Source organism: Lepus europaeus, chromosome 3 (genome assembly GCF_033115175.1).
Source record: "Lepus europaeus isolate LE1 chromosome 3, mLepTim1.pri, whole genome shotgun sequence".
NCBI lineage: Eukaryota > Metazoa > Chordata > Mammalia > Lagomorpha > Leporidae > Lepus > Lepus europaeus.
Window position 1 is genome coordinate 147,597,186 of NC_084829.1, and position 24,378 is coordinate 147,621,563.

The window sequence follows — 24,378 nt, forward strand, 5'->3', positions numbered from 1 at the left end:
TGTATCAGTATCAGTTCATTAATTGTGACAAATGTGCCGTACTAACATGAGATGTTAATGGGAAACTACGTGTGGATATACAGGAACTCTGTCTGAAACTTTTCTGTAAATCTAATACTATTGTAAAATGCAAAGTTGAGGGACAGGCATTGTGGCACAGCAGGTTAAGCCATTTCTTGGAATACCCACAACCCAAATCAGAGTGCTGATTCATGCCCCAGCTACTCTGTTTCTGATAGAGCGTCCTGCTAATGTTCAGGGAAGGCAGTGAATGGTGCCTCAATTACTTGGATCCCTGCCACCCACAAAGAAGACCTGGATAGAATTCCTGGGCTCCTGGCTTCATCCTGGCCCAACACTGTTGAATCAGTGAATAGAAAACTTCTTTCTTTCTTTTCTCTCTCTGTCATTCTGCTTTTCAAAAATATAAATAAATATTAAAAAATAAATAGAATAGGGGCCAGTGCTGTGGTGAAGCAGGTGAGCTTCCGTCTGCAGTGCTGGCATCCCATATGTCTGCTGGTTCAAGTACCGATGCTCCACTTCTGAGCCAGCTCCCTGCTAGTTGCCAGGAAAAGCAATGGAAGATGGCCCATGTCCTTAGGTCCCTGTATCCACATGACAGACCCAGAAGAAGCTTGTGGCACAGCCCCAGTTGTTGCAGCCATTTGGGAATTGAACCAGTGGATGGAAGATACCTCTCTCTCTGTGTCTCTTCTCTCTCTGTAACTCTGACTTTCAAATAACAAATAAATCTTTAAATAAATAAATAAATAAAAGGAGTCAGCGAACTCAAAAGGCTTCCATAGCCTTGGCAACTCATGACTAGAGCTTAGGGAGATTACTGACGCCATAAACAAGAGTGTCAAATTGTTAAGTCAACAACAGGAGTAACTGTGTACTTACTCCTCATGTGGGATCTCTATCCTTAATGTGTTGTCCAATGTGAATTAATGCTATAACTAGTACTGAAACAGTATTTACACTTTATGTTCTGTGTGGGTGCAAATTGATGCAATCTTTACTTAATATATACTAAATTGATCTTGTGTATATAAAGATAATTGAAAATGAATCTTGATGTGAATGGAATGGGAGAGGGAGCGGGAGATTGGAGGGGTGCGAGTGGGAGGGAAATTATGGGGGGGGGAGAAAGCCATTGTAATCCATAAACTGTACTTTGGAAATTTATAAAAAGTTTAAAAAAATAAATAAAGTTGATTAAAATAAATTGATAACATCATGGTGAAAACTTTACATCTAAAATTAGGGTCCCCACCCTCCACTTTTGTTCAAAATTACATTGAGAGCCTAGCCAGTTAAGTAAGATAAAGGAGATTAGAAAATGCAAAGGGTTGAAAAGCAAGAACAAAATAGATGTATCAATAGAAATCACAATTATGTAAATAAATCTTTAGAATGATCATGATCTTTGAAAACCAATTCATTATACAGAAACCAATTTATTTTTTAAGGTTTTTAAAATTTATTTTAAAGGGCGAGTGATAGAGACAGAGGAAAGACAGAGGAAGAGATCTTCCACCCATAAGCTTACTCCCCCAAAGACTGGGCAGGCCAGGGCTGGGCAGACCAAGGCCAGGAGCCGAGAACTCCATCCAGATCTCCCATGTGGGTGGCAGGGTCTCAAGTAGTTGGCCCACTTGCTGTTTCCTTTTCAGGTGCATTAACAGGGAGCTGGATCTGATGTAGAGCAGCTCAGACTGGAACCAGTACTCTGATATCAAATGTTGAAATCACAGGAAATAGCTTAACCCCCTGTACTACAACACAGCCCCCATAAATCAATTTAATTTTAATTTTATACACTACTTACCAGATTTTTAAGATCTTTTCATATTGCTGCAGATATTAAGACATACATAAATCACAGATTAGACAATGGTGATATTTTTGAATATTCAATGATGTTTATTGAATATTCAATATATATGATATTTTGAATATTCAATACTTTACAGTTCTCATCAAATTCATCTATGGAGTAAATGCAATCCCAACAAAAGATTCAGTAGGTGTGTTTGTGAAAATCAAGATGCTGATTCTAAAATGTATATGGCAATATAAAGGAACTAGAATGGTTAAGGCAAACTTACAGAATTTCAGAATGAGAGTATTTGATTTCTCAGGAGACTTACAATCAAACTTCAGTAATTAAGAATTAGTGCAAACAAAGACACATAGAATAAAGGAAGAGAGTGCAGAAACAGAACCTTCTTGTGGGAACACTTGAATTAAAATGATGGAGGCATTGCAGGGGTATAAGAAATAGTCATTTCAATGAATAGTCCTGGACCAACTGATTTGGGACAACAAAGGAAAATTGGCACCTAGTTTTAACATTTTTTCTACTCAGAGTTGGTGCTAACTAGTATAGCTTTTATTCTTCACTCAAGTTCATTACTAAATGATATTTTCCTATATTATCGTCCATAAAATTTATAATCATCTGAAATTATCTCATTTATTGGATTGCTTTTAAACTATATATCCCTTTCCCACTACAATCCAAAGTCCTAGAGAGCAAGAACTTTTGTCTATTCTTACTCATCATTGTACTGGATTGTCTAGAACATTTCCTGGCAGAATTGTAAGCTTTGGAATAAATAAACGAATGTGCCTATCTGCCAGGAGAATTAGGAGTGAAAAGAACAGAAGCATTTGGTCTAGCATATGAAAGATGAGGAGAGTTTACTCAGGAGAGGTGGGGATAGGGTGATGGTTTGAGATATATTCCACGCAGGGGATAGCTTATGTAGCAGGCACAACATAAGGGTAGTTGAACATCATATGATGACTGTCTAAGTGGGTCATCCTTTATGAGGACTAACATGAAATAATTGCAAATGTTTATTTAAAATTAAAGCAGTCTTATTTATTCAATCACCAGGTTCAGATTACTTGTAAGTTTTCCCTTTTAATGCCTAGAGGGAAAAGCAAACAAACCTTCTTGCCCCATTAAAATATCAGCCCATGGTTTCAACACACCCATTCTTCCTCTCCACTTCTCAAACTTCTCCAATTCAGAGATGCACAAGAGACACTGTTCAATACTGACTTATATTAGGTGTTATTACATAAGTTTGTTCAACATCATGCTTTCTGAGATTTGTTTGTTTTAAATACATATTCCTGGGCTTTCTGTCTGACAGATTAGACTAAAGGTTTGGGCTACAATAGCTGGCTCCCCAAGAGAGGCATATACACAGTTGATATGGGAACTACTCAGTTCTAACCTGAACCCTTGCTAGCTTACATGTGGTTCATCAGCAGTATTTACATCATCTAGAAGTTTTCTAGAAATTTTGATATTAAGCCCTACCCAAATATACTAAATCAGAATCTGAACTTTTATGATTCTGGATAATTCATATTAACTGAAACATTCTTTTATTGTGGTAAGAACATTTAACATGAAATCAAGTATTGGTAACTACAGGCACACTGTTGTACAGCACATCTCTGGAACTTACCCAGCTTGACCAATTGAAATGTGTGCACACTCATTAGTAAAGTCCCATTTCCCACTGCCCCAAGATCTTGGAAACCACCACTTCCCTTTCTGATTCTAGCGGTCTATTTCATATCCCTCATATTAGTTGAGCCATGCAGTACTTCTCCTGTGACTGGCCTAGGTTAGCATGTTTTCAAAGTTCATCCATGCTGTTGCATGTTGTGAAATTTTATTCTTTCTTAGGGCAGCAAATATTCCATTGTATGAAGATTAAAAACAAAAGACAAGGTTTGGTGAGGATATGCAGAAATGGGAAATGGTGGAAATGCACAGTGGCCTAACCTTTATGGAAAATAGTACAGAAGTTCCTTAATAAATAACAAAAGAACTACTGGAAGGCCCACTTCTGAGTATTTTTACAAAAGAATTGAAATAAAGATTTCCCAGATATACTAGCATTCACGTTTGTTACATACTGTTATTCACAATAGTCATGATGTGGACAATCCAATATTTATGGTAGGACAAATAAGAAGAATGTGGTTTACAAATAAGGGTATTTTATGTTTGAGAAGAAAGCTCTGGTCCATGTTACTCTGCTCCTAGACTTTCTGCTTTAGTATCCCCTGGAAAGTTACCAGAAAAGCAAATTAGTTGCTCTACCCCAAAACTACTGAATCAGAATCCTTCTGTTAGTTATGGATCTAGGAATCTGTTGTAACATGGTTTTGACATTCAAATTTGAGAACTATTGATGTAAACTATAACCTTGTCTGTAATTTGAGGATCATTTGTCCAAACCCCTTATCCTACCTTCAGCTGTGACCACTTAGAATTTTAAATCATTGACAGTATGTAATTTATAACATCACAAATTCCCCTAAGGTCAGCAGAAATCCAGTAAAATTAAAGCAGGGACCAATAAGAATCCATGATATTATGTACAAATGGAGCAAAATGGTGCTCATATTGCAAGCATTGGAGGAATTCCTCTTTTCCTAAGCTGGAGATGTTTTGGAAGAGCTCTGTAATTGTGTGAACATAAAAGTCAGGTGCTAGTCAGTCATAAACTTCCTTAAAGACATATCCATGCTTTTTCAATAGCTATTCTAGAAAAGATTTTACTCCCACCTTGACTTCTAAATTTTGAAACGCCTCCACCTCTCAAAAACACTTTTAATGATTGTCAATTAGAGCGAGCATAGCAGGGTAACAGGGTAAGCAGCTGCTTTAGTTTATTTAAGGAAGATGCCAAAGAATATCACTCCAGGTGTTTGTAGATATGAAGATATGTAGATATGTAGATATGATGTGGGTATTCCTGTTTTATAGGTACAGAAAGCAAGACAAAGATTCTTGTTTCTTCTTCAAAATAAAAGCTCACAATATTTCCACTTTTTAATCCATTTCCTAGGATTTACCTTGAGCCTTTAAATCTTTTCTAAACATTGACAGCTGAAGGCTTAGAAATGCTCGCTTGTTTTTTAGAGAAACAAAATAAATTAACTTTATAGGCCCTGTGTTTTATCAGACTCACTTTATTTAAATCATAAAGTTATCCATTTTTAATAGATGAGTATATTATTTATTTGCATTGTATTATACAATATGATGTTTTGATATACATAATGAAATAATTACTGAACTCAGGAGGTTAATATAGTCATCATCATACAGGGTTGGTCTTATTAATTTGAAGAACATCAAAATCTTTTTCAGCAAATTTCTAGTATACAATACAAAAATAGAACCCTCATGGTATATATTTGATTGTTAAATTTATTCACCCTATATAATTGCAACTTTTTAACCTACATCTCTCCACTTTCTTTCTGTCCCTGTAAATATCATTCCTTCTTCTTAAAAAAGATTTATTTACTTGAAAATCACAGAGTTACATGGAGAAAGAGATCTACCACTGTTTCACTTCCCCAGATGGCTACAATAGCCAGGATTGCACCAGGCCAAAGCCAAAAGCCAGAGGCTTCATTAGGTCTCCCATGTTAGGACAGGGACCCAAACACTTGGGCCATCTTCTGCTGGTTTTCCCAGACCATTAGAAGGGAGCTGAATCAGAAGTGGAGCAGCAGGGACACAAACCTGCAACGACAGTTTGAGCTACAACACCCAGCCCCACTATTTTCCTAGTCTGTGTTTTTATGTATATCAACCTTTTTTTTTTTTCTTTTTAAAGAATCCACCTAAATGAGATATGTAGGTTTGTTTCTGGCTTAATTCAGTTAGCATATTGTCCTCCAAGTTCACCCATGATTTTGCAATGGCAAAATCAACTTTCTTTTACAATTTGCCTAATATTCTATTATATTTATATACAAGGGTATTTAAAGTTTATACAATATTGGATCAAGCATTAATTTTGGTGTGAAAATTTTGAAATCTATGTAAGATTTTTATAATACATATTCTCCATTAACTTTTTAAAGATTCCACATAATACATATATAGAGATTATTTCCACTTATTGGCTAGCATGAATAATACTTCAATGAATTTGGGAGTATATATACCTCTACAAAGTATTTATTTCATTTCCTTTGGGCATATATCCACAAGAGTGATTGCTGGATCATATTTTGACGTTAGTTTTAACAGTCTTATGTAAAATAATATCAAAGCTCTGACAACCAAAGCAAAAAGAGACGAAAATGAGGTTTAATTGAACTAAAAGGCTTACGCAAAGTAAAGAAACAACAGCCTAAAGTTTGGGAGAAACTGTTTGTGACCACGTATCCGACAAAAGATCAATACCTAAAGTATAACAGAAACACACAACTGAATAGCAGAAACAGCAAAATGCCTAATGAGAAAATGGCCAAGAACATGAACGGACCTTTTCTCCCAATAGGACATACATATGACCCACAGATATGAGAAAAGGAGCTCAACTTCTCTAAGCACAGGGAAATGCAAACCCAAACCAGGATGCGGTAGCACCTCACACTTGTTAGGGCAGCTAGTATGTAAAACACGTACACCTCGCACACTCTTGATTGTACAGGTAGGAAAACTCAGAAAACTGCTGGAACTCCAGTGACCCAAGGCAGTCGGTGCTCAGAGGCGTTCAGTGTTTAGGCAGCCGCCTCTCACTTCCTCCAGAGAGCTACTGGAGACCACTGAAAGTGTTCTGGGCGCTGCACTCCCTCTGGGCGGAGTAGATAAGGCCGTTTCTTCCCTGGCCATCCCCCTTCCAGGCCGGGGCCGCCCCCTCTGACCAAGGACTGCCAGGCCCTTGCGCCACCCCCCACAGCTGGTCAGGGACCTCAGGACAATCTCAGGCCCACAGTGCGGACCACTCCCAGCCCGTTCTCCCGGGGCCCGCCGAGGGGCGGCCCGCCACCCGCTCCCCTGCGCTGCCCGGCCCCGCTCCGTCCGGAGGAAGTGTCCCGAGGCCGTCCCCGCGGGCAGCAGCCTGAGCGGCCAGGCCCTCCCTCGGCCCGCCCCGCCCCGACCGCGAGCGCCGCCGTTCCGGGTCCTGTGACCCATCAGGCGCCGGCCGGCGCGGCGCTGGGCGGGTCGGCCTCCGGGAAGTTTCCGGGGGGCCCCCGGCGGGCGGGCTCGGGCGGCCCCCAGAGCGAGGCGGGACTGCGCGCGCCTGGGCGAGGGCCGGACGCCGAGCCCCAGTGCGCCCCAGAGCCGCGGCGCTCATGGCGGGCGGGGGCGCCGGGGACCCCAGCCGGGGGGCTGCGGCCACCCCCGCCGCCGCCACCGCCGGGGCGCCTGAGACCCGCGAGCACCTCTTCAAGGTGCTGGTCATCGGCGAGCTCGGCGTGGGCAAGACCAGCATCATCAAGCGCTACGTCCACCAGCTCTTCTCCCAGCACTACCGGGCCACCATTGGGGTGGACTTCGCCCTCAAAGTCCTCAACTGGGACAGCAGGACGCTGGTGCGCCTGCAGCTGTGGGACATCGCAGGTAGGCGCCCAGCGACCGGACCCTGCTCTCGGCCCGTCTCTGCCTTTGGCTCCAACTTTCCACTTGCTGCGAAAGTTTGAGAGGAGGGAGAGAGGCCCAGTCAGATGGGGAGGGAGGTGCAGTGGGACTTCGTAGCCGAGGAGGCGGCGAACGCATAAAGAAGTAGCCCTGGTCAGGTGGCTTTGAGAATCTGGGGGAAGCCCTTTTATTTTTCGGAGATGGAGGGAGCCCCCTTCTCCTTCCAGGGCTCCCCCTCTTGGACAGGAGCTCAGGAAGCCCAGGGGGCTTTTCCAGAGCAGTGACAAGCACACAACACTCCGGGAGTCCTAGCCCAGGGGAAGTAGGCATGGCAGCTCTGCAAGGGACGGTTTCTGGCTTTCAGTTGTAACTCGAGTTCAGCTTGATTACAGAACTTACCCAGAGCTGCACCCGCAGTGAGTGACACGACCAAGACTAAAACCCGGGTTCTTTTTCCGAACTGTGTTTCATCATTTGTTTTGGATCTGAGGCTCGCCTTTGTTTGGGAAGCTCTGTCCCTCACATTCTTTGCTGTCATGGGGAGGCCAGGTCTCCCAGTGAAGAAGTGGGGAAGCTTCTCTGGACCTTATGCATTGGCCCCCCTCTCCAAACCCCCCCAAGCCCCCCCACCCCTCCCCTGTGCGCCCCCCAACCCTCCACCCCCGCTCCTCCCAAATGTGTTGTGTCCTTGACATTTGCTTTCAGTAGTCATCTTGGAGCTTAAGTATTGTTCTTTCTGAAGGGGTGTGTTTCCTCTTGTCCCAATTTAGGAAAACTTGCACTCTGACTGGTTCGCTGGGAGGGGCGATGGAACTTTTGGAAAGTTTAAGTATGGAAATTGTTGAAAGTTGCTCCGTTCAGTCACTGCAGGTTTAAGAAATCCGGTGGGCGACTGGGCTTTAGAATGGGAGCTCAGCTAGAGTTGGAGGACTCCACACTTTCCCACATAGCACACACGGAGCAAGGTGTGGGGAACCTGCCCAGTGTTCGTATCTACAGCTTCTTACATACGCAGGAGAAAGTGTTCAAGGAAAACCTTTACATTCACGTATTTAGGAGCTGATTGCTCAGTATCAGATAAGAGAATAAATAAATGCACACGAGTCCTTCGGAGAACGGGAGTAATCAGCCTGCACTCAGCTTCTTTTCTTTCCCTTTTTTTGTTACCAAAAACCAAACGAACGTTTGAAAAGTCATCTTCTGAAGCCAGGGGCTTGTTTCGTAACACTTCCTGCAGTTGCAAAGAACGGTAGTGAACAGTAGCACAGCTTCAGGGCTTCAGGACAAAGTCTGGATTGCAAAGGTTGCCTGGTCATGTGACTCATCGCCAGGACCCTTCACTACAGACAGGGTGATGCTAAACCGATGCCTGGAAGGCAGGTTGACTTTGCCTCATTCTGCAGGTGAAATCATAAGACACTTAGCTATTAAATCATGATTGGACCCCACGGCAGGTAATGAGTATGAGTAACCATTTCATTACGCAGCTGTGTTTTGAAGCTTCAAGGTAAAATGTTTCTGTGCAGTGACCTGAGGTGACAAAAGCAGTAGCAAGAGTTTTCTTCCTGGACATCACTTCTTCCCTTTTAATCCGTCTCAAACAGACAGATTCAGCCAGGAAGGGGACACAGTCAGTGTGTAGCAGACTGGCACACATATGCCTACTTGGGATCGCCTTGTACTTTTGCCTAAATCCAAAGCTTGAGCTTTGCTGGGAAGAAAAGCAGCAGTTTGAAATCTCCAAGAAGATTTTCGCATAGTAGACACTGTTGCTTGACAGGTACCGTTTTCGGCAAGTACATGCCTGCAGACAACAAATTAGAGGAAAATGTAGGGGGTAACTAGGAATTATTAGGCTCACTCTGTGATTTTTAAAGATGGAATCTTAATAAGTATAAGGGAATTATGAAACAAAAATAACTTAGTCTTTAGTGTAATGTTTGGAGAACCACATCATTAATTATGCTTCATTTGAATATTTGAGCTACTTGTGATTCACAACTCATGCCACTTGAATTAAATAGAAAGGGTATAACGAAGACAAATTGAAGGCCACTTCAGAAATTTCCCCAATGACTAAACATATTTGCTTTACGTGATAATGAAGTTAGATCATGTCGAATTCTCACAGAACAGAAATAATCCCTGATTGCAAAACAGTAGGCGGAGCCAGCTTGTTGATATGACTAACCCAGTGGTGGAGTTATTACTAGTTTCTTGTTGATGGTGGAGGTGGTAACTGTAGCAGTGGACAAAGTTGTAAGGAAGTTGACATTCTGCCACTCTTGAGGATTTTTCCCAGTGTGATAGGTAAGGGTTGTTGAAGTTTACCGTAAATGTAGCCAAGCAGATTCAGCTAAACTCTTCAGATTAAGAAACTGTAAGGAACAGACCTTAAGTCTTTTTTCAGGCCATTGAAAGAATTTAGATTTAAAATACAGATGCAGGTCAGTGCTTTTTGGGAGTAAAACAGTGGCTGTCTTAACTGATACCTGCTTTGAGACTGGTACTCAACACATAAATATACTTGCATGAGATTTTAAAGAGAGCTTAATTCATGTACATTCATAAATGTATTAGGAGGTGTCTCTGATCCTCCTTTAACATTTAATGCAGATAAAGTAGTATTTAGTTTACTACTTTTTGTAAATTTATTTTTCATTAGCAGCAATAAGATTTTCCAAGCAGGTTGAATTGCTTGTCTGTCTTAAATCTTGTGAATTTGCCTACTTAGACCTCATATACTTGTCTAAGCTAAATCTCATACTAAATTTGATCAGATCTGATATGCATTAGTCCTCATGAATTGATTGATTTTCCTGTTTACATTCATCAGGTCTTTAATATCTGAATGAGTTATACTCCTCTGAGCCAAAGGGCACAGTGGAAATAATCTTCTCTGAAGTTCATATATGTATAAAATGCAGGCTTGGAAGAGATTACAAATTGTACAAGCTGCATTGGGCCCTATTATAAAATGCCGTGTTGATCTTGATTTTCTTGCTCCTTCTTGTGTTTTGCTAATTATGATAGCAAGTCTCCCCTCTTGTCATCTCAGCTCACTCTCCTACAAGCCTTTGTGAGAAACAATTTGGAATATTTCCCTCTGATGCTCTCCTGACCTGATCAGACTGCAGTTATATTCAAATATCTTCTGAATATGAAGAAGCAGTGCTTGTCTGTTGTCTCTGTGGTTAATTATAGTCTGTGTCTTAAACAGGGAATAGTCCAATAAGATTCCTTATGTTTATTAGTAGCCTATAAAATGCATTGATTTACATTTTACATTCTCTGTTGTGTAGGGGTGATGTGGCTCATGCAGCCTTGCCCTCCTCAGCCTTTTCAAGCTCAGTTAATGAGCTACTTCCCATTTTATTATTTTAAGTTTTATTTATTTCAAAGACATACTGGCAGGAAGAATGTGAGACACAGAGAAAGAGAGAGAGAGAGAGATGTTACATCCACTGATTCACTGCCAAATGTCTGACACAACCAGGTCTGTGCTAGGTGAAACCAGAGACCAGGAACTCCGTCCAGGTACCCCACGTGTGTGGCTGGGACCCAACTGCTTGCGCCATCATCTGCTGCCTCCCAGGTGAATTAGCAGAAACCTGGATTGGAAGCAGAGGCAAGACTTGATCCCAGGTACACTGATAATGGGATACAGGTGTCCCAAGCACTGGCTTAACCCACTGCAGCACAATGCCTGCTTCTTACTGTCCTGTTCTAGATTTTTAAGTCTTTCTCAGTTCTTTAGTATGAGACACCTTTGGGAGCCAAAGTATGAACTATGAATTCACTATTGTCCGGTCAAGGCAACCAGTCATCATAGCAGCATGTTTGTATTAACTGCACACAGAAATTCTTCTGATAATGATATGGCTATTGCCTTTCTCTTTTGAATATATTATCATCATTAGTTGCTTCAGTTAGCCCATGTGAGCTAAAACATGCTCTTGTTAGCAGGAGAGAGTCCAGTGCTGATAGGCAGATCTAAAACTTGCCTTTGTGCTCAACCATTTGCCTATTTTACCTTCTGAATTCAATTAGAGGCTTTAAGAGGTTCTATAGCCTAAAAATAGAGAGCTGTAGGACCTTGACCAAACAAACATGTGATGGCACTGTATGGAAACGGGTTTCATGATTCTAAGATACGAAAACTGTAAGTTTTTAATGAAAATTCAGGTTTTTAGTTCACTGGCATCAAAGTAACAGCACAGATTAGATTCTTTTCTAAATTTCAAATGTTCTGGTTATTCCTAAATTAGAACATGTAACTCATATTTTATGCTCACTGTAGCAATTACTGTCCTTTACAATTATCAGTCTAGAGATTCCAGTTTTTGTAGTTTGCATACTTGTGAAGCATAGGTTTTCCAAGGCAGACATTGTTGACTGACTCCATTATTTCTTGTGCATTTGAGAAGAATGTTTCTCCACTATGGTTTTTTTCTGTATAAAAGCAAACCTGTTTTATCTATATAAGGTTGCAGAGCATAGCATGCTATGGGCAAGCAATAATTACAGATAGACTGTGAGACCTCACTGATTAAACCTAAATGCCATGTATTATTCCAGGGAGGTAGTTTTTTTTTTTCAAATATATTGTAGGAGAAATTTTATACATCATATATTTACATAATATATATATACATAATTATTTCCTTTCAATGTTCATAAGTTTTCAACATGAAAAATGAGGACAGTAGTCCTCATTCTCTTTTAAAATATATCTAAGATTTATTTTTATTCAGAAATGATGAAAACAACATATCAGGAGATAATTGAAAAGATCATTTGTTACCAAGGGGAGCAACAAGAGAAGGGAGCACACCAGGCCATACAGTGCCATGGGGAAAAGCACCAGAGAGAACTACTAGGCAGAAGGAACAAGGCAAACTCATGGGCAAGAGCCTTTATTGGTTTGGGGAAAGCAATGAGTAGAGGAGGATAATCAAGCTTTAAGTGTGTTCTATGCTCAGGTCCCTGACTCTGAGGTGTTTAGGGCAGGGAGATAGCATGCAGGTTTTGAGGAGTCTAACAGTAAGAGACAGTAGGGACTCAGAACTGGTTGGATTGCATATTAAGGAGTGCTCCCAGGACAGATGTTATCTCTACAAATTTGCTAACCCTTGTAGGGCAACCCCTTCCCAGGCCCATGAGACCCCTAGTTGCAAATATAGAAAATAAAAGACTTGATACATATTGCTAGATACTTAAATAGACTGAAATTGGAGCCAGCATTGTGGCATAGCAGGTAAAGCCGCCACCTGTGATGCTGACATCATATATGGGCTCCAGTTCAAGACCTGGCTGCTCCACTTCCTATCCAGCTCCTTGCTAACAGCCTGGGAAAGCAGCAGAAGATGGCCCAAGTGCTTGGGCCGCTGCACCCATGTGAGAGATCCAGAAGAAACTTCTGACTCCTGACTTCGGCCTGGCCCAGCCCCAGCTGTTGTGGCCATTTGGCAAGTGAACCGGTGGATGGAAGATTGGTCTCTCTCTCTGTCTCTCCCTCTTTCTATAACTCTGCCTTTCAAATAAATAAATAAATCTTAAATAAAAAAAGGAAATATATTGAGATCAAGACAAAGTACTCTTTCATAGGAAGGAAATTTAAAGGCCTTAGATTTGTAGCCTAGGAATAACATAGTGTTAAAACAGTGAGGGTTTCACACCTTGTTAACATGAGTTATAGAGAGTATGTTCACACCTAGTTAATACGAGTTATAGAGAGAATGCTAAGTCAATGAAATTAAGTTGTGTAATAGGTTTAGAAGCCTTCTCTTGGATGGTGACTAAGACTGGACATCAAGAAACCCAAATGGACTAAGGCTGATCACCTACCATTCAGCTATCCCTAGGCCATGTTCTTTGACATTGTGGTCCAATCAAATGCACATGCCTTGCCCCAAGGACAGCTAGGAAATCTAAGGCTTTGGTTTTAAGCTGAGCACTTTGCCTTCCCAAATAAAATTCTCTTGAAAGATATTGGGATAGGCAACTAGCAATCTTCCATACCTAGCAAATCAGAATACCCAGAAGTAGGAGCTGGCATTTGATTGAGTAGTTAAGATACTAATTGGGATGCCCACATCCTATATTGGAGCAGCTGGGTTAGAGTACTATCTGTACTACTGATACTAGCTTCATGCTTATGCACACCCTGGGAAACAGCAGATGAGGGCTCAATCAGGGGACCTCTGCCACCCATGTAGGAGGCCTGGATTGAGTTCCTGGTTCCCTGCCTTGGCCTGGTCCAGCCCAGCCATTGTGTCCCATTATGCAATGAATCAGCACATTGGGCTCGCTCTCTCTCTCTCTCCCCCTCTCTCCCTAACTCTTTCTGCCACTCCAAATAAATGCAAATAAAATAATTATTTAAAATAACTTCCAGAGGTTGGGGCAGTAAAGTTGCAATCTGTCAAGTACCATGGGTGATTCAGGTTTTCACCAGATGAAGATGAGAAGTCTTGTTCTGCCCTTGGCTTTGATGCACCCTGGCCCACACCCATCTTCTCACTGTGCTCAGGAGTTCTCCATTCCACTAGACGTCTGAAGGACTCTTCAGAAAGCTCAAAGAAATTGCCTATTATGAAAAAACTATATATGAGCTTAAAATATGAGTCAACTCATCTCCTTGGACTTTATTTTCTCATGTATAAAATAAGAGAGTTGAATGAAATGAGTGTTGTACCTCCCAGTGTAGTAAGTAACAACTACAAGAATACCACTGTTGCCTAGAGTTCTCTCTGAGCTAGTCTGAACTAGTTCAGCAGACCCATGGAGAGGAGGATTCCCCTGAGTTCTGATGAATTCCAGATTGTGGCAAGCTTTAACTCTTCACACGCATACCACATGAAGCAAAACAAAGCTTGTCTTTGTATTTAAATTGACAGGATTCTGATGTGCTACATACTATGGTTGCTAAATAAAGTACAGGCTAATGTGAGGATTTTCAGAGAGTTTTTGATCCCAGCCTTGTTAGTATCTAAAGAAAAATTAGTATTTCAAAGCCTCAGGATCCTCCACTAAATTTTCTTATCATGGACATTTTTAAGTGGCATATGTTTTACCAGAAAGTTTATATGAGAAATATTTGAATATGACTTAATGTTGCTGGTAGAAAGAAACTACTTGAGATTTACTTTAAAATAGTCACTAACACTTACTGCCTACTTGGAACTTCTTGATTTCTGTACTTCCCTTTTTTAAGAAACAAAAAGTATTTATTTGAAACATTGAGTTAAAGAGAGAGAGGAGAAGGAGAGAGATCTTCCGTCCAATTGTTCACTCATCAAATGACCACTACAGCCAGGGCTGGGCCAGGCCAAGATCAGGATCCAGGAGCGTCTTCCAGTTCTCCCACATGGGTGGCAGAGACCCAAGTAATTGGAACATCTTCTACTGCTTTCCCAGGTGCATTAGCAGGTAATTGGATTGAAAGTGGAGCAGCCAGGATTCGAACCAGTGCCAATAAGAGATGCCAGTATCACAGGCAGCTGCCTTACCTAATACACCAGAACACTAGCCCTTGTACTTTTCTTCTACTAGTTCTTCTCTAAGTTAAGACAGTGATAAAAAAAATTCTTTCTTATAACTATATAATTATACTGAAATTCTGATCTTTCAATATCTCTTAATCTATGACTTTGTTAATTGAGAGTAATTTCTCTATGACCATCATCTTTTCATATTTAATGAAGAACCAACATTCATAAAAATAGATGCAGTTGTTAACATGTGTTTCTGCAGTTGAAGTTAGAATTCATACATTAAAGTATTTGATCAGCCTGATGGTAATATTGGCTTTGAAGAGTTGAAATATCTGTATGTTTATGGAAAATGATAAATGAAGTACAAAATTGACTGATCAGATTCATATTGCCAAAAAAAGATAAGATGAATATGACAGTGTGATTTCATATGTGAATATTTGTTACAATAAAATTTAGACCTTTAAACTATCATAATATTGTTTTAGATAAATCCATACTAGGAGTTATCATAAAACAAATGAACTTTTAAGTTTATCCCTGTAAGCTGACTATTGTATTCTTTCTTTAGTCCACACAGTATAGAGTTTGCAAGAGGAAAAATGTATTTTGGGATAGTTTTGCATTGGAGCAAATAAAATGTGGATTACAATATGTCAATAAAACAGAGATGAAGCTTGTTTTTATTATGTGTTTTGATAGGAAAGCATCTTATCACATTGTTTCTATCTTAGATCAAAGAGCTATAAATCTAGATTTGCACTGACCATCAGTCATTTTTCCTTATCTCTGCAAGTTGACTGCCTGAAGAGTTTAGATGGCAGTGCTGCTACAAAACAGTTCAGAATAGCTGAGATCATATTTCCACAGGCCTGTGGAACTCAGAAGACCTGTATTCTACCCTGTGTTCTTTAGTCAGTACCACTGTCACGCTAGCCACACATTATCTTCACATAATGGTAGTTATGTGAAGATAAAAGTGTTTCCTGTGTTAAAGATTAATATGATAGCAGATGGTAAGAGAATGTTTTGCAAATCCCGTATGATACATGGAGTAAATTGTTCCCAAAGTGTTGCAATTTAAATAATTTTAAAAACACAATTATATTTGAAGATCTGTAATTGATCCTTCATGTGATAGTGCAACCAGTTGCCCCACATTTTTGTTCTCAGTCGGCTTCCATGTGTCTGCTTCTCAAAGGAAAGCAGTCTTGTTGTATATTGAGTCATAGTGGATATAGGCTAGAGATGTGAAGGAAAGATCAGTTGAGGACAGGAACTGGTTTACCGCCTCTCCAGCCCTAATCTGTTTGACTAGAATTTTACACATTGCATTTATCTCCTTCCTGCAGCTCCATGTTCTTTTTTTTTTTTTTTTTCTGGTCTCTTCCTCCACAACCAGCCTTCTTTTTCCCTTGTTGCCCCTCTTATCTTAGGTCAAGAGAGAGGAGGAATAAATGATAGGCTTTTGTAGCCATCAATCTGTCCTAGTGATGTTGATGGAGAATGGGTTGGGCATGAACAGAACTGATTCATTGTGGACTCAGATGAAATCCTCAGCCACCTCGATTTATGGATGATAGTTCTGTAGAGATGACATTAACTCCAACAGTTAGTGTTGCCATGGAATTGGAAACAATTCTCTATAGAATTATCCTTGGGGTCTATAGGGCTGTAACTAAATAAGACTGTGTCGGAACTAGACGTTTTTAATCTCTCATGATATTTATTTCTAGGGCAGGAGCGGTTTGGCAACATGACCCGAGTGTACTACAAGGAAGCTGTGGGTGCATTTGTAGTCTTTGATATATCAAGAAGTTCCACATTTGAGGCGGTCTTAAAATGGAAAAGTGACCTGGACAGTAAAGTTCACCTTCCCAATGGCAGCCCTATCCCCGCTGTGCTCCTGGCTAACAAGTGTGACCAGAAAAGGGAGGGTGGCCAGAATCCTCCCCAGATGGACCAGTTCTGCAAAGAACATGGCTTCACTGGATGGTTTGAAACCTCTGCAAAGGTGAGATCTGCTTTCCTTGTGAATCTGCTGTTGTGTTTACCTTGTAAACCAGAGCTATGGCTATGAAGAATTTATAAGTGGCTTTAGGAAGTCTAGGAAAAGCAAAGAATAGCATTGATTTGGCATAGCTTCTTTCAACCTGTGGCAGAATTGCATTGCACATTTGCTAATGGGGAGGTGCACAGAAGGGTGGATTTGACATTAGAATAAAACTGAATTATTTTTTAGAGCAAAGTGCAAATGCCATATTCTTTGAGTTTATTTAACTGAGGTACTGTTCATGTTTCTGGAGTATATGGGTTTCAAGTGTATTGTCAAGCACAAGGATTTTAAATTTGCACATAAGACTTGATAAAATACATGAAGATGCCACTGGCAAAGAAGTTTGTCACACATTGGCCTAACAGAGGCATTGTAATTATCAGAGAGATGTATTCAGATATTGCTTAGATTAACAATATAGGAAAGGGTTGAACGAGGAAAATGCCAACATTTGTGTCATGCTTCTTCATGAATAGTTGAGAAGTTTTTTTATCCATTTTGTGAAGCTGGTCAAAATATTTTTCCAAGGGAAGAAACCTAGGAAGGTAGCGTCAAAATGTTAATTTTGCTATGTATGAAAGAAAAGGTTAAAATGAGTATAAAATACGAGGTGTGGGGATCAGTGTATGATAGTGTTTATGTTCTGCATATTTCATGTAAAAGGGTAAAAAAGAATCAGATGTACGTAAGAGTGAGGGAATGTCTGAGAAATTCTGTGATTTCAAATAAACACTAAGCTATAAATGTGGTGGAATCATAATGCAGTCCCAGCTTTTGCTATGCAATTTGTGGATTTCTTTTGTATACATACATATATGTACTACTGTTCTTACTTCGAGATTACTTTTACTTTTACTTTTACTAGAAACCCCAGAAGTGAAAGGTGCTGTTTTTTTGTTAACTTTTATTTAATGAATATAAACTTCCAAAGTACAGCTTATGGGTTACAATGGCTTCCCCCCTCCCATAACTTCCCTCACACCCGCAACCCTCCCCTTTCCTGCTCCCTCTCCCCTTCCATTCACATCAAGATTCATTTTCAATTCTCTTTATATATAGAAGATCAGTTTAGTATATATTAAGTAAAGATTTCAACAGTTTGCCCCCATATAGCAACACAAAGTGAAAAAAATACTGTTGGAGTACTAGTTATAGCATTAAATAACAGTGTACAGCACATTAAAGGCATAGATCCTACATGATATTTTTTAAAAAAAATTGATTAATTTTCTATGCAATTTCCAATTTAACACCAGTTTTTTTTTCATTTTCAATTATCTTTATATACAGAAGATCGATTCAGTATATACTAAGTAATGATTTCATCAGTTTGCACCCACACAGAAACAAAGTGTAAAAATACTGTTTTAGTACTAGTTATAGCATCACTTCACATTGGACAACACATTAAGGACAGATCCCTCATGAGACATAAGTACACAGTGACTCCTGTTGCTGACTTAACAATTTGACACTCTTGTTTATGGCATCAGTAATCTCCCTAGGCTCTAGTCGTGAGTTGCCAACGCTATTCAAGCCTTTAGGGTTTGCCGACTTTGATCTTATTCTGACAGGGTCATAGTCAAAGTGGAAGTTCTCTCCTCCCTTCAGAGAAAGGTACCTCCTTCTTTGATGGCCCCGTTCTTTCCACTGGGATCTCACTCGCAGAGATCTTTCATTTAGGTTTTTTTTTTTTTTTTCCATAATGTCTTGGCTTTCCATGCCTAAAATGCCCTCATGGGCTCTTCAGCCAGATCTGAATGCCTTAAGGGCTGATTCTGAGGCCAGAGTGTTGTTTAGGACATCTGCCATTCTATGAGTCTGCTGTGTATCCTGCTTCCCATGTTGGATCGTTTTTTCCCTTTTTGATTCTATCAGTTAGTATTAGCAGAAAGGTGCTGTTTTTTAATGACAGTGGTGATAAGAATGCTATAAGCAGAGACTGCACACGAGCAGTGTAAAGATATTGGGCAGTGATGGAATCCTTAGAAGCAATGACTGTCTCCTTTAGCAAGAATTATGTACTCCTAAGCTAGTGACCGCTTGTTTCTATACAGATAACATCTTAAAATGTACTGCCATAAACAAAAAATAGTGGTGGAAGACAGAGGAAGCTCTGAGGTGCGATGTTAGCTTTTAGCAAGGCTAGAAGAAGAAAATCCCAAAAGGAGAAGCTTCCCACAGAGACAGACCATACTGCAGACACCAGGGCTCTGTCTGCTTTGTGTGTATGGACTGTATTTCAGCACAGCCATGCTCTGTGCACCTTGTGTGTCTGTTGGATGTCTTGCTTTACTTCTCAGCTTTTGGGGGAAAAATTTATGTAAATTCTTGTGTCATCATACAGTTTGATGAAAAAGTTTTCTGTATTGCAGATAAAGTTCCTCTTTCAGTTTGAATTAATCTTTCAAGTAATTAATAAATCAATTTTCCCCAAGAGCCTATATATAAAATTCATAACTGCTGATGTCACTTTAGCTGTAGCCTGAACCTGTGTGAATCATAAGCTTCATTATCTTTGTAGCCAGGATCAACTGTAAAAATGAGAAGGAAACACTGAACAAGAGTCAAAGTTTCAGGTCTGTTCTGTGCTTCCCTACAAATATATTGGAAATGGCTCCTGTGGAGTTTCCCTAATAATAAATAAAGAATGTTCCAACATATTCTATAATAATAAAATTTACATGAAAGTTTTTAAGCTAAGTTTTAAAGTACTGCCTAAGGTCACTGATAATTCTATTTTCTGAGCTTCCAGTGCTAACTTAATCATATTTTTAGTTGTATTCCAAGGTTCTGAGTTCCTGTAGGAACTTAGCCAAAAGAAATCTTGAATTCATGAATTTCATCATTTCACCTTTAGACAAACATGAGGGTACTTCAGAGAGGTTGTTGGAAGATGAAATTAACTGATAGATTTATTTTGATGCAAAAGAACACTTGAAATCCATGCATAATTTTATCATATATGCAATTTTCCTTGAACTTTTTGATGATCTTTTGACTGGATGTCCGATATGAAATTTTGCAGTTAATTTCATTACAATGTGAGAAATTTTGTTCATAATCCTTTGACACTATATGTAGTTAAAATATTTTATGATTATTTCTCACAATGGTGATGGTAGGGACAGAATTAACTTGGAAATTCAAAGATCAATATTGAATTAATATTGATGCTAATCTTGAAAATGGAGGTAAAAAAGTTTCTGTTGATGCTATGAGAGATACCTGAATAAATGGTATAGCTCTTCAAAGTTTCTCACTGTCTGAAAAGTATATTATAAATAAGGGAGAATTCGGTGAAACCATAGTGTAATATTGGAGATATCACTATGAGCTCAAAGTTTCATATATCTACATCTATAAGTATATATATAAAGTTTAATATATATGCATAATTTGCACATACATGTATACAAAGACACACATAGATATACATACACACATATATACACATATATGTGTATACATAGACAGCTAAAGGAGATACAAATATGTAGATGCATAAATGCAAATATTGGCCACGTGGTATCTGCTGAGACAGCTTAGAAGCAACAAAACCACCAAACAAATGAACTTATGTAGTTCACAGAAATATATTTTTGAGTACCATTCGTTAGTAAAAAGAACCCTGAAGCCATGGATCCATGACTGACGGCACAGATAGTAAAGATGTGCCTTGGAATTTTGTGCGGCCAGAAACTAAGGAAACACTTGCAAAGTGACAGAGGCATGTCACCAACACTGGGAGCCTACTCATAGGAGCTCCAAAAATCTATGACAGCTTAAGCAACAAAGCAAATTAGTATATAATTGGCTTCATAATAACCCATGTTATACACAAACAAATGAGTAGATATGCAGAAAAGAGAATCTCTTCCTAACAATAAAATTCCAACTGGTAAGACTTTCAGTAACTAACTTCCTACGCTGAGAAGGACATGACACACCTGTCTTTTTTGACATGACACACCTGTCTTTTTTTGGTAACAAATCCATAACTTGAATTTAATGATAAGAAAATATCCAGCAGATCTATACAGAAAGATGTTCTCTGGCCACCGTCCTCCAAAAAAATAAAAGCCAGGAGGCTAAGTAACAGTTGGAGATCAGGAGACCTGACAACAAAATACAGACCATGATCCTGGGTAAGAAATGGGGCAATAAGGTCACTGGTGAAATTAGAATAAGATCAAAAGTTAACAGCTATCCAATACTACAATATTTTCTAATTTTTCTGATTCTGATAGTTGTACTCTGATTATCTGCGATGTAAGAATTCATTTACTAATTTTGCAATGTTTTTGTTAATCTGAAACTAGTTAAAAGTGAAAAATTGAAATGACTTTAAAAATAAACACAGTTTTTGCTATGTATTACTTGTGCATATTTAATCATGACTTAAAAATCAGTTTCAAATGTGCTGCGATACCTTATAATTTCTTAGGGGATCATTAGTGCACATCAGAGGGACATCATAGTTTTAAGCTAATTTATGAGAGATGACTAAATGTTAGTAAGACTTTGTACTCAAAGACAGAGTAGCAATATGGCACATTTATCATATTTTAACGTGTTGTTAGCCTTTTCACATTTTCCATGGCAATGCATCCTAAATACTTGGATGAGCATGAATTTTTTAATCTGAGTGCTTTCCTTTAGTAACAACCCAGAGCAGAGTGAAAATTTCATTTTCAGTCATCAAGATAGCTAATTAAGTTCAGAGGCAAAAACTGAAAACAGGAACACCAGAAAGGGAGTGTTTGGAAAACAGAGAGGGTTCTGTCCATAGCCACCTTAGCCAGTAGCTTTGAACTCTCAGGAGGCAAACACTTTAGTGTTATTGAAGAGATTGGTAAATTATATTGGGCCCTTTGACAAATTAGTCCACTTGCCTGTAATACCCTTATTGCTTTCCTCTAAGAACTCATCTAGAATTGATCCATTCTTCCCTTTGCATTACAGGATAACATAAACATAGATGAAGCCGCCAGGTTCCTAGTGGAGAATATCCTTGCAAACCACCAAAGCCTTCCTAATGAAGAAAACGATGTGGGCAAAATTAAACTGGATCAGGAAACCTTGAGAGCAGAGAGCAAATCTCAGTGTTGCTGATGTGGTACCTGCTGCTTTTCTGCCTGCCTGGATTCTGAGCGAGCTCCAAAGGATGGGCCGTGGAAGATACCCTGGAAGGTGAATCTTCCCATGGGGGCCTTTTGTTACAGCAGCACCATTTCATCACTTGAAAATGGAAGGCATAGGAACGTGCCCTCGTGGCTCTGCAACCTAGGAGACATCACTTAGGCTTGTGGTGGTGTTGCCATCATATCGAGGACGACGTTTATGTCCTTTCACAGGGCCTTCTTTGACGGCAGTTCCCCAGGCTATGGTGGAAATCCAAGTAGTAGTTTTTGGGATGAGTGTTGAGTTGGTAATAAATCTGTACCTGCAGTGTTACGGTCATTTTGAGTCTGTCTCTTTGTCTCCCTGTTCCATGCTTTACTTTGCAATGAGGTTTTTAGTCTACGTCTGCCACAAAGGCTGGCAGTTCCTTTTTTATTCAAAGGGTTGGTACTTCATATAAAATTGTTATCCTTACTATAATCCCAACAGTCGCGGCTGGTGTGGCATGTGGTCACTCCTCTTAAACATACTGAAGTACCCTCCCTAATTACTCAGTTACTCTCCCCTGAGTTATGGGAGCTCCTCTGGATCCAGTTGCTAACACTTGGACACAGTAAACAGGAATGGTCTTCTCTCTCCCCTTCTTCCTGTACTCACGTTTATAGCTGTGAGGCTAATTGACATTACTGCTCCAATTCTGTCTCACTAGAACTAGTATGTTCAAATATATAATCATATTTGTCAAGAAATAAATTGTTTCAAAGCACACACACATAAACCGAGTTTACATTTTATGTGTTGTGAGAGAAACCAGGTCATGTATGCCTCTGTGAACATTAAAGTGTAATCCCTGGGCAAAAAATTGAAGGCAGATGAGTAATATCTGTGTTATCACTTACTCCAGTGAAGGAAGAGGATAAATGTGACTGAAGCCTTCATTTTGAATATATGTGGTCCTAGAAAGACAATGTGTTGGAGCCAGCACTGTAGCATAGCAGGTAAAGCCACCGCCTGCAGTGCCATCTGATCCCATATGGGCACCAGTTCCAGTCCCGCTGCTCCACTTCTGATCCAGCTCTCTGCTATGGCCTGGAAATGCAGTAGAAGATGGCCCAAGTCCTTGGGCCCCTGCACTCACGTGGGAGACCTAGAAGAAGCTCCTGGCTCCTGATTTCAGATAGGCTCAGCTCTGACGGCTGCAGCCATTTGCGGAGTGAACCAGCAGATGGCTTCTCTCTCTCTCTTTCTGCCTCTGCGTCTCTGTAACTCTGACTTTCAAGTATAAATAAATCTTTAAAAAAAGAAAGAAAGAAAGACAATGTGTTATATACCTTTGTGTCCCAGAAAACTTTACGTTTTTTAACTTTTGTCTTTTATGAGGCTTGTATTCTGTGCAAGGTCCAATTTATTTCCCTCGGTGGAATTTTAAGGGTTTTTTTTTTTTTTTATGACATAATCAAAAGCTAGTGAAATAAAAGCTGTCTACAAAACTTATCCATGAATCCATCTTGATTTTAAATATCCATGAAGTTAATGAGAGCAGAAAAAATGCTAGGATAGAATTCTGTTTGCTCTGACAGACGTGTTCTAGTAATAAATAGTAATTGTCATGAGCTATAAAATATACCAGTCTCTTCTCATGATACCTGAGTCTTGCCTAGAAATCATAGATATTATCTATCTGTATCTAAATAAATTCTTTGACCTCTTTGGACATGTATGAGGGGACTTTTTATGTAGATAAGCATGTCTTAAAGCTTATTAATGACCAATTTACATCAGAAAAACCAAATCTACTTTTATAATTTATTTATTTTTTAAAAATTTTCTATACAAATCTCATATATTTCACAAATACAGATCTAGGAACATAGGGATATTTCCTACCCTACTTTTCCCTCCTTCCTCTCTTATTCCCTCTTTTAGCGTTTGTAATGATCTACTTTCAGTTTACTTTATACTCATAAGATGAACCCTACACTAAGTAAAGAGTTCCGCAAATAAAAAAAAAAAAAAAACACCATTGTGTATTTCTAAAAGTCTGTAGAAAATGGAATTAAAAGACAAGTTTATTTTGGTATAAAATTTTCAAATTCATGCAGATGATAGGATCTTAAAAAAAACATGAAAATGCCTATTATAAAGAACTATGAATTTTAAATTTCTGAACCAAAATAAACTTATCTTTTAGCTCCATTTCTCATGGAATTTTTAAAGTCATTTTGTACTGTACAAGAGCTACATTTTCTGAAGTAAAAGAATAGGAACCCCTGGCTCAA

At 39.4% G+C, this 24,378-nt stretch overlaps 1 protein-coding gene across 1 annotated transcript; it reads left to right on the forward strand.

The window, feature by feature from the left end:
• Positions 1-7,122: 7,122 nt before the first annotated feature.
• LOC133756243 (ras-related protein Rab-32) lies at positions 7,123-22,438 on the forward strand. Its single transcript, XM_062186889.1, has 3 exons — positions 7,123-7,405; positions 16,656-16,933; positions 21,941-22,438. Exons 1-3 carry the CDS (start codon positions 7,138-7,140, stop codon positions 22,088-22,090), a joined length of 696 nt encoding a protein of 231 aa, XP_062042873.1. The 5' UTR covers positions 7,123-7,137; the 3' UTR covers positions 22,091-22,438.
• The last annotated feature ends 1,940 nt before the right edge of the window (positions 22,439-24,378 follow it).

Bases quoted from the DNA above. Each gene is read 5' to 3' on its own strand.
- LOC133756243 (XM_062186889.1), top strand. From the start codon at position 7,138: ATGGCGGGCGGGGGCGCCGGGGACCCCAGCCGGGGGGCTGCGGCCACC. The intron at 7,406-16,655 runs GTAGGCGCCCAG...ATTTATTTCTAG, and splicing joins GCAGCTGTGGGACATCGCAG to GGCAGGAGCGGTTTGGCAAC. The intron at 16,934-21,940 runs GTGAGATCTGCT...TTTGCATTACAG, and splicing joins GGTTTGAAACCTCTGCAAAG to GATAACATAAACATAGATGA.